Raw genomic sequence first — 12,362 nt, 5'->3', positions numbered from 1 at the left:
ACCATGTAGTCTGGCGACTGGGATCTAAGCCCCTTGGAAAACGCAGGAGGCTTTCCTGAAGTTGTAGGAGTCTTACTGAAGTTCAGAGCCATTATTTCTTCCAGTGATTTTAGTGTTTCCTCTTCCTCATCACTCTCTAAGTTGTAACCTAAACTTTCTTCATCACTATCAAAATCACCCCTGAATTTCCTTTTCAGTGCATTGCTACCTGCATTGGAATTTCCTGAACTCTCTTTATCTGAAGGTGCTGCAGGGCTTGGGACACTTGGCACGACTTCCAAGGCAGCTGGGGGAGATGCTGTTGGAGGGGCATACTCTGAATGCAAAGATCCCTCAGAATTTTTCCCTGAAGATTCATTAGAAACAGCCTTAATAGTCTTTGCTTTGTGTTCCTTGTGTTTGGAGGATTCTGTAGAATGCCCAGAACGTTCTTTTGAGGAGGAACGCTCTTTATCTTTTTTAGGAACTGGAAGAGTGCAATTTTTAGCATTTAGTGGTACTTGAGAGGAAACAGCACTTGGAACATGGGAAAGTAAAGGTAGCTTTGTCTCTTTTGATGTCACAGAGCCAGCCGGTTTGTTTTTCTGAAGGTTGCTAGCTCTTTTAATTGTAGATTTTTCCTGAGGTAAAGGTAAGTGGGGTTTCTGTATTTTAGTCTCTTTGGTACTTGCTGAGTGAACTTGGTCACTATTCCTGGAAGAATGGTGGCCAGAATTTGAAGGTGCCAAGCCTGCGGAAGAGCCATCTGTTTCGTCCTCAGGTTCCTTGGCTATATCTTCCAAGCGCAGAACACCACCAGGAGTCTTCAGTGCAATGTGTCTTATAAACTTTTCTCTCTGATGGGATGTGTCTGGGCGCTTCTCTAGGAAGGACTCTCTTGCTTTTGGTATGATAGGTTCTTTTGTGCTTTTCAGGTCTGAGTCCACAGAGTTCCTTTTTCTTTTGTCGGAGAATTTATTCTGTTTAGAGCCTAAAATTAATTTTTGTTACATCAGTGAGAAGCATACTCTTCTGTGTGGGTCAAGCATATTCACAGAATACTCTGAAGAAATGTTAAATTCTAAGATCAGGCTGAGATTACTCACTATGAAGAAAAAGAACTAATGCTGTCGTTTTATACAAGTAACAGTGATGTTCAAGAAATTTAAAGCTAATGACATATGCTCATTTTTATTGCTAGTCTATTAGATTACTATCTTACCAGAGGTATCAATCCCTAAAACATTAGACACTGACATTATACTTTGGAATACCTGGTTCTAGAAATAAAATACTTTTACATCCATAGGTATCAGGAATTTAGATGATAAGCAAATATAGGAATAAAAAGGCAGATAAAAAACTTATTTAAAAATAAATTCATCTCACAGTCATCTATTGGATGGAACACAGGACCCCCAATGGAGGAGCTAGAGAAAGTACCCAAGGAGCTGAAGGGGTCTGCAACCCTATAGGAAGAACAAAAATATGAACTAACCAGTAACCCCTGAGCTCGTGTCTCTAGCTGCATATGTAGTAGAAGATGGCCTATGTGGCCATCATTGGGAGGAGAGGCCCTTGGTCTTACGAAGATCATATGCCCCAGTAACAGGAGAATGCCAGGGCCAGGAAGCGGGAGTGAGTGGGTTGGGGAGCAGGGTGGGGGGATGGAATAGTGGACCTTTGGGATAGCATTTGAAATGCAAATGAAGAAAATACGTAATTAAAAAAAAAAAATTCATTGGGCTAGGTGGTGGTAACACATCTTCAATCTAAGCATTTGGCAGAGAAGCATGGAGATCTTTTTAATTCAAAGCCAGCCTGGTCTACATAGAATTCCAGGACAGCCAAAGCTACATAGAGAGATCCAATCTCTAAATAAGTAAATTCTACCTCGCATGATGGTGCATAACTATAATCACAGTAGTCAGGAGTCTGAGGCAGGAGGATCATGAATACAAGCCTAGCTTGGCCCAGAAGCGGGTAGGTAAGAAGGTTGGACAATACAGTCTCAATACCTCCTCCTCAGCCAAACAAACAAACAAAACCAAAAATAAGTAAATAAAACCCCCAAATCAATAAGTAGACTTACCCAAGTATTTCCATCTAGTGATTACCACTAATTCTTATATGTGTCTCTAGTTTTCAGCTGTGATGGGTTAACTAACTGGGTCTTCACAAATATGTTCAAGTACTAACCTTCAGCACTACAGGATGAGATACCACGTGACTGAGTGGTATAGTTAGTTACAAGTCAAGGAATGCTGAAGACTACAAGCAAACACTTGAATCTAGGATGGAAAGAAGCATTTCTCCCCTAGAGTTATCAGAGGCGGGCCTCACCAATGCAATTATTTTAGACTTCAGCTTTCAGCCTTTCATTTCCTCAGGAATAAAATTATGCAGTGTTAATTTTTAATATTTTAATTCTGGATGCCTATTTTAAATCTTTTTATCCATAGTTGACACCTCAAGTTGCTTCAGATCCCTCTGTGGGCAAGAGAGATTTAACATATGAACTGTGTTCCCAGACTCCTGAACAACAATAAACCAGGCTCTCCTAGGCTCACTTGCAGTGTTCAGAGTTTAATGTTCTATTTTTCGATTAAGAAAAGATACCTTAAAGAAATGAGTTAGCTGCCGGGCGTGGTGGCACTCGCCTTTAGTCCCAGCACTTGGGAGGCAGAGGCAGGCGGATTTCTGAGTTCGAGGCCAGCCTGGCCTACAAAGTAAGTTCCAGGACAGCCAGGGCTATACAGAGAAACCCTGTCTCGAAAAACAAAAACAAACAAACAAACAAACAAACAAACAAAAAAAACAAAAAAAGAAATGAGTTAGCTGATTGTAGTTGTGCATGCCTTTAATCCCAGTATTGAGAAGACAAGCAGAGGCAGATGTATTTTGTTGAGTTTGAGGCCACCTGGACAGCCAGGGCTATAGAGACCCTGTCTCCAAAAAACAAACAAACAAACAAACAAACAAAACAAAAAAAACCAACAACAAAAAACAAACAAAAGATTTCCTGAGCTAACAGCTATTTGTGTAAAGTATCAACTAAACCTTGTAGATGTCCTTGAGATGTAATATTATAAAAGCACTTTTGTATTTGGAATATTTGGATCTTGTTTTAACTTAATACAAAGCATCTTTAACAGTACAGCAAGAATACAAGCTTCTGCATCTGTTCTAGGACAGCATCCCACTGTAGCCCAAGCAAGCCCCAAACTTGCAATCTTCTTCCCTCAGACTGCTGAGTGTTAGGATCATAGATTTGTGCCATCATGCCTAACATCAAGATTACATTTCTTGATGGAGACCAAGATTCAGAAATGAAACAATGTCAGTGTAAGGAATATACTATTAAAACACTGTTAGGAACTCCTGAAGAAGGCAGAGAGAAGTCAAGAAAACAGATTAATTATGCAGAATAAATTCAAGCATTTATTTTTTTGAGGTCAGGTATTATTCTATGTAGTTCAGGTTGACTTCAATCTCTAGAGCCTCCTGTCTCAGCTTCTCAAGTACTTGAGATTACAGATGTGTCACCATATCTAGCTCTGAATATTATTCTTTTGGGATGTAATTTTATCAAACTCTTAACTATTTGAGACATTTACTTCTAGGAAGGGAACTGAATATTTGAAATTTATTTTAAAAAACTGGTATGGGCCGGGCAGTGGTGGCACCTGCCTTTAATCCCAGCACTCGGGAGGCAGAATCAGGCAGATTTCTGAGTTCAAGGCCAGCCTGGTCTACAGAGTTCCAGGACAGCCAGGGCTCTACAGAGAAACCAAAACCAAACCAAAACTAAACAAACAAACAACAAATTGGTATAAAAAAGATATGAACTCACTTAGGAATTCTATGTTTAAGTCTAATGCTACCTACCTGAAAGTTCCCACGAGTCTGAAGATGATCTTTTTCTTGAGAGATGTCCATTTTCCTATGAGGAAAAGGAGAAGAAAATGGAATTTTGAGAAGTAAAGAATATGACTTACATGTGAACAGACTTCTAGACAAATAAAGCAAGCACTTATATTCAGAGGTAGCTTTAAAAAAAACAAAACCAAAAAAACCCAACTCTATAAAGATCTTAAAATGAAGAGTATGGGCTGGAGATATAACTCAAGGGTAGAGTGCTTGTCCAGATACACAAGGCCCAAATGTGTACACCCACTCACTCATGGGGCCATCTGTATCATATTAAAAAGAAAAAAAAAAAAGAAGAAAATCAAGTCCATGTTTCATAAGCTAACAATGATTTATAACTCAAAAATTAATACAACAGGGCTGGAGAGATGGCTCAGCAGTTAAAAGCACCGACTGCTTTTCCAGAGGTCCTAAGTTCAATTCCCAGCAACCACAGGGTAGCTCACAAACATCTGTAATGGGATCTGATGCCCTCTTCTGGTGTGTCTGAAGACAGCAACAGTATACTCACATAAAATAAATAAATTAATCTTTAAAAACTTTAATACAAGCCGGATGTGGTGGCGCATGCCTTTAATCCCAGCACTCGGGAGGCAGAGGCAGGCGGATTTCTGAGTTCGAGGCCAGCCTGGTCTACAAAGTGAGTTTCAGGACAGCCTGGGCTATACAGAGAAACCCTGTCTTGAAAATCCAAAAAACAAACAAACAAACAAAAAACAAACAAACAAACAAAAAAACAAAAAAAAACTTTAATACAATGGAAGACTATTGCTATATGGACCAAATATTGCATCTATTATCAGTAACCTCAGAAGGTACAGTTTTATTACAAACAGGCCTCTAGATTCACAAATACCTTCTAGTAATAGACAATGCTGAGATTTCTTTTTATTTACACCTAGAACATTATAGTTTATTTTTTGTTTCCGTGATTTGAAATTTTCATAGTAACTTAGTCAACATAGCACTTCTCTGCAGTGCTGGGCACTCGACCCAGGCTTCTCAATGCTTGGCAAGTGCTCAACCAGGTAGGTGCACTGCCAGCTTTGAGCTTTTTGTTTTTGAGACAGGAGTAGGCTATGTAGGCCAGGATAGTCTCTAACTCATAACCCTTTACCTTAGCCTCTCAAGTGCTAGTATTAAAAGTATGCACTTTTTTATATCTGATGTTATTTGTTCTTTATGTAGATACAATTTGAAATTAATAACTTGACGTTCTTGGGAAGAAAAGCTTTAATGCTAGTCTGATTCTGAATTCTCAAAAGAAAAATATGACAGGACTAAAAGATATGTATAGTTTTCTAAGTCACCAGGTATGTTTCTAAGACCCATACCTAATCAATGATCTAAGATTTCTTTATATATGAGGCTGGAGAAATAGTTCATCAGTTAAGAGTTACTGTGCTCTTGTAAAACTTGAGATTGATTCTTAGCATACATATAGCACAGCTCACAACCACCTGTAGCCCTAACTCCAGGGGCTCTGGCGGCTTCTTTTGGCCCCCACATATAGGTTCAAATAAAGTAAATAAATCGAAGATTTACATATAATCTGAAACAGTGGTTCCTGAACTTTCAGAGGGCAATTATCTGGAGGCTTTTAACTGCAGACTGCTGTGCTCTGACCCCACTGCTTCTTTCTGGGACAGAGAGTGCATTTCAGACAAATTCCCAAGGGCCATTGCTGCTGCTGCCCTGAGGACATTTTGAGAAGCACTACTCTTAAGTTGTTCCCTACTCTTCTGTTATTTGCCATTCCTTAAGTACCTCCGTTTGGCAAATCTTTAAAAAAAATTACAATACCTGCCTGAGAGAATGTATAATTCTTTTCTAATGTTTCATTAGAAAAGATCTTTGTAGGACTGGAGAGATAGCTCAGAGGACCTGGGTTCAATTCCTAGCACCCACATGGCATTTACAACTATCTGTAATTCCAGTTCCAGGGTATCTGACACCCTCACACAGACATACATGCAGGCAAAACACCAATGCACATAAAAAATGAAGAGGAACCATTAAAAAAATTGTTAAAAAAAAGATCTTTGACCCTGTTCTGTAAAAATTAGGGTTAAGAATGAATTTAGCTGGGCAGAGGTGGTGTAAGGCTTTAATCTCAGCACTCAGGAGTAGAGGCAGGTGGAGCTCTGAGAATTTAAAGCCAGTCTGGTCCATGAAGGAAGATCCAGAAAAACAAGGGCTACACAGAGAAACCCTATCTCGAAAAAACCAAAATAAATAAAAAATAAATAAAACAAACTTACAGAATTCAATGAAGAGTAGAGATAACCTAATGAAACCAGCATCAGCCCAAGCTGTGCTTAACTATGCTATAGATTAGTAAGCATCTCTAGACTTAGGTCTAAGCATGGGAGCGCAGGACCAGCTACCTCAGAAATCACTGTACATACCAGACTTGAGCCATTACTCTTCCCAGGTACAGCCTCATTGGGTTTGCTGTGCTCATGCCTTGGCTTACATTTTTTCTCTACACCAGAGGACGTTAAGGAAAGGTTGCTTGTTTCTGAGAAAGAATTTTCTGAGTTGATTCTCTGTTCCATTTGTTCCTTTCTCAACTTCTTCTGTTCTCGTGCTCGGCAATAAGAAGCTAATGACAACTGGAACCTAGCCCCCAGTGGGCTTTCTCCTGGATGGTGCCTGGATAGGCTGCTTCTGCTACTAATACTTCTGGAGCTGTTCTTGAAGATGTCACCTTCTGTGGCTGGGGCCTGTTTTCTGGAGTCTTCACTGTTCTTGCCTCGATCTCTGTCATTCTTCTCCCTGTTACTTTCATGAATGAACAGTGACTTCCTTCTCTCAGGAGACTGGTGTTTTTTCTTCCGTGCCTTCATCTCTTTGGGCAGTCGATAAGAGGAAGGCGCGTAGATGCCCGCTCCTTTGGGTAAATATTTGGTGCTTAGAGACATACAAGGCCGCCGTGACTCATGGACACCATGATCTTTGTGGTGCTCTTTCCCACCTTTCATGAAAGCCTCTAAAATAGGACTTTCTTCTGATGACATTCTCTTAGGTTTAGGTTTTTTTGGTGAAGATAATTTCCTTTCAAATTGCTCTGTCCCAGTGATGGATAATCCATTTCCTCTGTATTTGATGTTTGATTTTTGAGGAGAATCCAACATATGTTTGTCTAAAACAGCCACAATTAAAACACACATAAATCACACATTATTAAAAATAAACCGATGTGTCTATTAATGTTTTTATTAGCTATTAACTGTACTGAAGCTTCTAAAAAATTCAAGCCAATTAATATGTGGTGATAAAATATATTTTGGGGGAAAAGAGAGAAATTAAGAAATATGTTTATCTTTTATGAAGTTTCATGAATCCTTTCTGCTACATCAACTAAGCTCACTATGGCTTTATTTGTGAGCTATTTTACTAGCAAATACAAATAATATAAGCACTATAAGCTGGAATTTTTTTAATGTTAAGAATGTAGAGGGCTGATGAGATGGCTGAGTGGGTAAGAGCACTGACTGCTCTTCTGAAGGTCCTGAGTTCAAATTCCAACAACCACATGGTGGCTCACAACCACCGGTAATGTGATCTGACGCCCTCTTCTGGTGCATCTGAAGACAGCTACAGTGTACTTATTTATAATAATAAATAAATCTTTGGGCCAAAGCAAGCAGGGACTGAGTGAGTGGGGTTGACTGGTGTGGGAGGTCCTAAATTCAATTCCCAACAATCAGATGAAGGTTCACAACCATATGTACAGCTACAGTGTGTACTCATATACATAAAGTAAATCTTAAAAAAAATATAGAAGAGATGGTTTACTGTTTACCACATTTTCATTATAACAAACATTTCTTAATTCTGAACAGTATAATCAAAAGTTTGGAGGTTCTTCACTTCTAAAACAACCCATCAAAAATACATTAACATGCATACCTTGTTTTGAAGCTGGCTTGAAGAAATCTATGATTGATTGCTTCCTGAAATAAAAGCACAACTAATATGACATCACAAAACCAAGTATTAAAACCTCAATATTTTAGATTAAGTAGTGAGTGTTAGATTTATATAATACAGGCTGAATTCCACTTTCTGATTTAACTAATCAAGTTCTGAAAATGCCAATCATAGTTTGCTAGACCACAAAAAAAAATTAAAAATAGAGCCATTTTTTGCTAAGTTTATAAACACAATTGAGACTTAAACAGAAACCTGATAAATAATAGAGATCATAGACCTGTCTAACAGAGATTTGCAACATGAGTAGAACAGCAGATAGGAAAATAAACAATTAGGTTGATCTGAAAAGGAACATGCAAGGCAAAGGCAAAAAGGATCGATCAGTCATGACTCTTATACTGATCTCTTATGTTTTATAAGATCCTAAACTAACAGCAAAAACTAGGATGAGCCACAACTTGTGTTTCAAATTTTCTTTTTAAAGATCTAAGATTCCTTAAGATTAGCCAGGAGCAGTAGCACACACTTTTTAATTCCAGCACTCAGGAGACAAGGCAGATATAGCTATGTAAATCTGAGACCAGTCTGGTCTAAGGAGTGAATTCTAGGCCTGGTAAGGGCTACACAATGAGACCTTGTCTTGAAAAACAAATCAAAACAAACAAAACCTACAAAAACAAGCAAAGATTCAAGGGGTGAAGAGATGGCTTCCTGGTTAAGAATACTTGCTGCTCTTGCAAAGAAGCCAGGGTTCCCCACACCCACATGGCTATTCACAAATGACTAACTCCAGTTCCAGGGTTATGTGATGCCATCTTCTGGTCTCCTCGCACTAGGCACACACATGGTGCAGATATACATACAGCCAAAACCACTCATTCACATAAAAAATAAGTAAAATACTTTAAAAAACCAAACTTAAGATACTTTTACAAAAGCAACATACTACCTAAGTAAAATAAAAAGGAAATCGGACAGTTAACAAGTAAAAAAAAAAAAACCAAACCAAACAGCTTTCATAATATGTACGGGTTACTGCACACTAACATGGGCATACAGTTATTACCAGAACCTATACTCTGATCCGTTCATGCATGTTTGAAAGAGAGCCAATAAGCAGTGTCTCTGAACGCTCCTCCACAGAGCCAGCACTCAGACAGCAGCCTGAGCAATCCAAACCCAAGGCTGATCTCCTTCTCTACTGTACATTTTACTGGTCACATTAGAAGAGCAGGGAGCATCTTTCCTGGTTTACCTAGACACCACTATGTTGAGAGAACCTAAATGATGATGAGAAATGTGAGTGACAGGTTATGGGAGAATACATGCATTTATTTACAGAAAGTCAATTACATTAGGTAAATTAACTCTACCACTGAGTAAAGGAAGAAATGCTAGGGAAGACACATGATGTCCCTATTACTGGTAGTGGAGAGGTACAAAAGAACCCAGAAGCAGCAAATTAAAACCAAGATATACTTATCTCGTTTTACTAAAAATTAACACCATACCCTTCCCTAAAGTATCAAATCTAATACAACTCTTCAATACATCTGAAAGAAAAAATGGCTTTCGGTAAACCATGAAACTATAAATGAACTCTGTAGAGGTAAAAATAATTCAAGCACACAGAAATATCCATTACTTATGTATAACTGGTTAAAAAAATGACAGTTTCACAAACCTTTATCTGAAAGTGCTGGAACCAAAGGTGTTAGAATTCTCAATTTATTGGATTTTGGAGGGGAAAATCACTTGAATGTATTATGTACAGCCCCCAGCAGGATCTGGTGCTGCAACCTGTAGCCAAAATATTACTATTTCTCCAGCAAAGCTTATCAACACTCACACTCAGTACCACCCACAAACCTTATATTAGCTTTGGTCAACCTGGCGTGGCTGCCAAGAAGGCTGTGGTAGGAAACTTAATGAAAACAGTTGTTTTTCACAGCTTTCTTTCAGAATTAAGATTAAAGGATTGTGAGTCTGTGCTACACTATTAAAGCATAAACTTAAACGTCTATTACCACTTCTTAAAATTTAAAAAAAAAAAAAAAAGACAGCACCAAATTCGTAGATAATTTGAATGTTTTATTGTCAGAGGATATCATTTGATGAAATTCTCCATCATTACATAGCTCCCAGAAAATCTTTACCATATAAAAAAGAAAGAAAGAAAGAAAAAAGGAAATAGGAGCATTCCAAAAATGTTTTTAGTATGAATGGTCGTGTACACAGTACTATTTAGTAATTCGTGGGTTTTCCTTATCACATCTTACATAATTAAACTCAAGAAACCACCAGGATCAGAACGATCTAAATAGAGGCTTCGAGAAGGGAGGGCCCCAGGGCAAGCGCTCGAAAAGGAGAAAACCAACCTTCTACCTAAAGCGGGCTCTCCGCAGCCATTTAGGCTGGTGGTCACTAGACCAAAAGCAACACCTCGACTACAGAAAAGGAGACTTCAACTCCCAGAAGCCCCCGCGCGGGGGCGGGGCAAGGGCTCGCAGGCCCCAGAACATCAAGGCCTGAGCTCGCTGAGGATGGCGGGAACTGAAGAGCAGCCGTCTGTAGTCCTCCCTTAAACCCGTGCCCCCGCGACCCGGCCCCTTCTCAAGCCCTCTGCACGGTACCTGTCCCCAGGACTCTCTGTTCTTTTTCCCGCTGCAGCAGGGGCGGTACTACCGGGTCTCAGATGGCAGCGCGGGGGCGACGACCCCGGGGCTGGGGATGAGGGGAAACCTGGCCTAGCGGGCATGCAGCGCCTTGTCATGTCGGCGCCGCTGGCGACGGCGGCATGAGCTGTGGCTGGAGAAGCTGGGTGCGTGGTTGCCGTCTTGCTGCTGGGACTCGGGGAGGCTGTCGGTGCAGAGGTGGGCGGCACCCCCTACTCTCTTCATGGCGGTTCTCTCTTCGGAAGTGACTCCGGTGTGAGCGGGAAGGAACCTGAGGACCATCAGGGGGCGGGCCTTACTTGAGGTGCCGCGTCCCGATTGGCTGACCTGGGGGTCACTCTGGTGGTAGCGCAATAGAAAGCCTCGGCCTGACGGGGGAGGGCGGGTTTTTTGGAAGGGGGAGGGGAGATTGAAAACTGCCCTCCCCGGGCCCGTCACGTGCGCCTGGGGCGCGCGCCTCCTCGTCGGGGCCGCGGCGGCCAAGGCCGGTGCGTGGGAGTGGGAAAGAAGAGGCAGTGGCGGGTGCTACGACAGCTGGCGACAGCCGCCAGATCGAGGGCCAGGGGTGAGGTTTGCAGGAGTAAACCCGAGCTTGCAGCTGTCTGCAGTGAAGATGGCCAACATTTATGACGATTGTGCTACAGAAGTACACAGCTGCGCTAATATTTCATAGTCACTTTAGCATCTTAGGCCATAATGCTGTCAGCATTTCCTTTCTGCTCCTTCTCTTACAATGTGATTTGACCTTTCCGTGAGAGATCTTCTATACTGTGATATAGTTGTTCCGTCTTTTGTTTTTTTTTGTTTTTTGTTTTTGTAAGGGAGGTGGTGGGGGAGCATTCAGTCATTTAATTAGACATTTTTATTCTGTCAAAGCGTTTTGTCTGTAGTGGGTTTCCCATGAAGTCGCTGCAAATAGACTCCTTTTCAGTAAAGGACTTGTGCTTTGAAGGTTGTTAGGTTGGGTTTCTTTAAGTTTTTATTTATGCATGCAATGCTCAATTTGCATGTCTGGCTGCATGACAATAGAGCATGAGGTTGTGAGCTACCTTGGGGTTGGTGGGAATTGAACTCAGGACCTCTGGAAGAGCAGCTGGTACTCTTAACCACTGAGCCATCTCTCCAGCTGGGTGTTTTTGTAGACCGAGGAGCTGGTCAGAGTAATTTAAAAAAACCTTACTTCCCATGTGTATAGAATGGGTATAATTACTTCTCTGGGTAATTTTCCTCGCACCTCCCCCCTTTCTGCTAGGGTTTCTCTGTATAGCCCTGGCTGTCCTGGAACTGATTCTGTAGACCAGGCTGGACTTGAACTCAGAAAACTGGCCCATCTCTGCCTCCCAAATGCTGGGATTAAAGGTGTGCTCCATCTTCTCTGGGTAATTTTAAGTAATAAAACTCACCAATGTAAACAGGTTTAGATTTTCTCATGTAATTGGTACAAATACATGATTCTCTTTCCTTTGGTCTTCAGATTTCTTGCAGTAACAGGCCAGCTTTTTTCGGGAAGGCCTGTAATCCTAGCACTTGGGAGACTGAGATGGAAGGTGGCTGTGCAGATAGTTCAGGGTATAAAGGAACTTGCTTTCATGACCCAGGACCACATGGCAGAAGGAGAGAAATGATTCAGTTCAATGAGTTATCCTATGACGTCTATCAGCATATACACACATGAAATGAATGTAATAAAAGACATATCTGTTTAAAGAGAGAAAGAAATAGATATTAAGTCCAGCCTTGACTATGTAGCAAGATCCTGTCTCAAAGGAACTAAATAAAATCTAGGGACAAAAAAAAAAAAAAAAAAAAAAAAATCCTATCAATCTCAAAAATGTCCAG

At 40.6% G+C, this 12,362-nt stretch overlaps 1 protein-coding gene across 3 annotated transcripts in view; it reads right to left on the bottom strand.

The window, feature by feature from the left end:
* Slf2 (SMC5-SMC6 complex localization factor 2) overlaps positions 1 to 10,793 on the bottom strand; it is a 53,222-nt gene extending 42,429 nt beyond the window's left edge. For 2 of the 3 annotated variants that reach the window (XM_021198606.2, XM_029538115.1), the window contains exons 1-5: positions 10,482 to 10,793; positions 7,825 to 7,868; positions 6,318 to 7,054; positions 3,868 to 3,922; positions 3 to 970 (exon numbers count right to left, since the gene is read on the bottom strand). In XM_021198606.2, coding sequence (XP_021054265.1) covers positions 3 to 970; positions 3,868 to 3,922; positions 6,318 to 7,054; positions 7,825 to 7,868; positions 10,482 to 10,621 — 1,944 coding nt within the window. In that variant the 5' untranslated portion in view covers positions 10,622 to 10,793. Of the gene's footprint in view, positions 1 to 2; positions 971 to 3,867; positions 3,923 to 6,317; positions 7,055 to 7,824; positions 7,869 to 10,481 lie in introns of those variants that run through there. The other variant, XM_029538123.1, reaches the window with a different exon arrangement.
* Between the last annotated feature and the right edge of the window lie 1,569 nt (positions 10,794 to 12,362).

This window comes from Mus pahari, chromosome 1 (genome assembly GCF_900095145.1).
Source record: "Mus pahari chromosome 1, PAHARI_EIJ_v1.1, whole genome shotgun sequence".
In the NCBI taxonomy this organism is placed as follows: domain Eukaryota; kingdom Metazoa; phylum Chordata; class Mammalia; order Rodentia; family Muridae; genus Mus; species Mus pahari.
The sequence above is the reverse complement of the archived record's forward strand: the minus strand, read 5'-3'. Positions and strand labels throughout refer to the sequence as shown.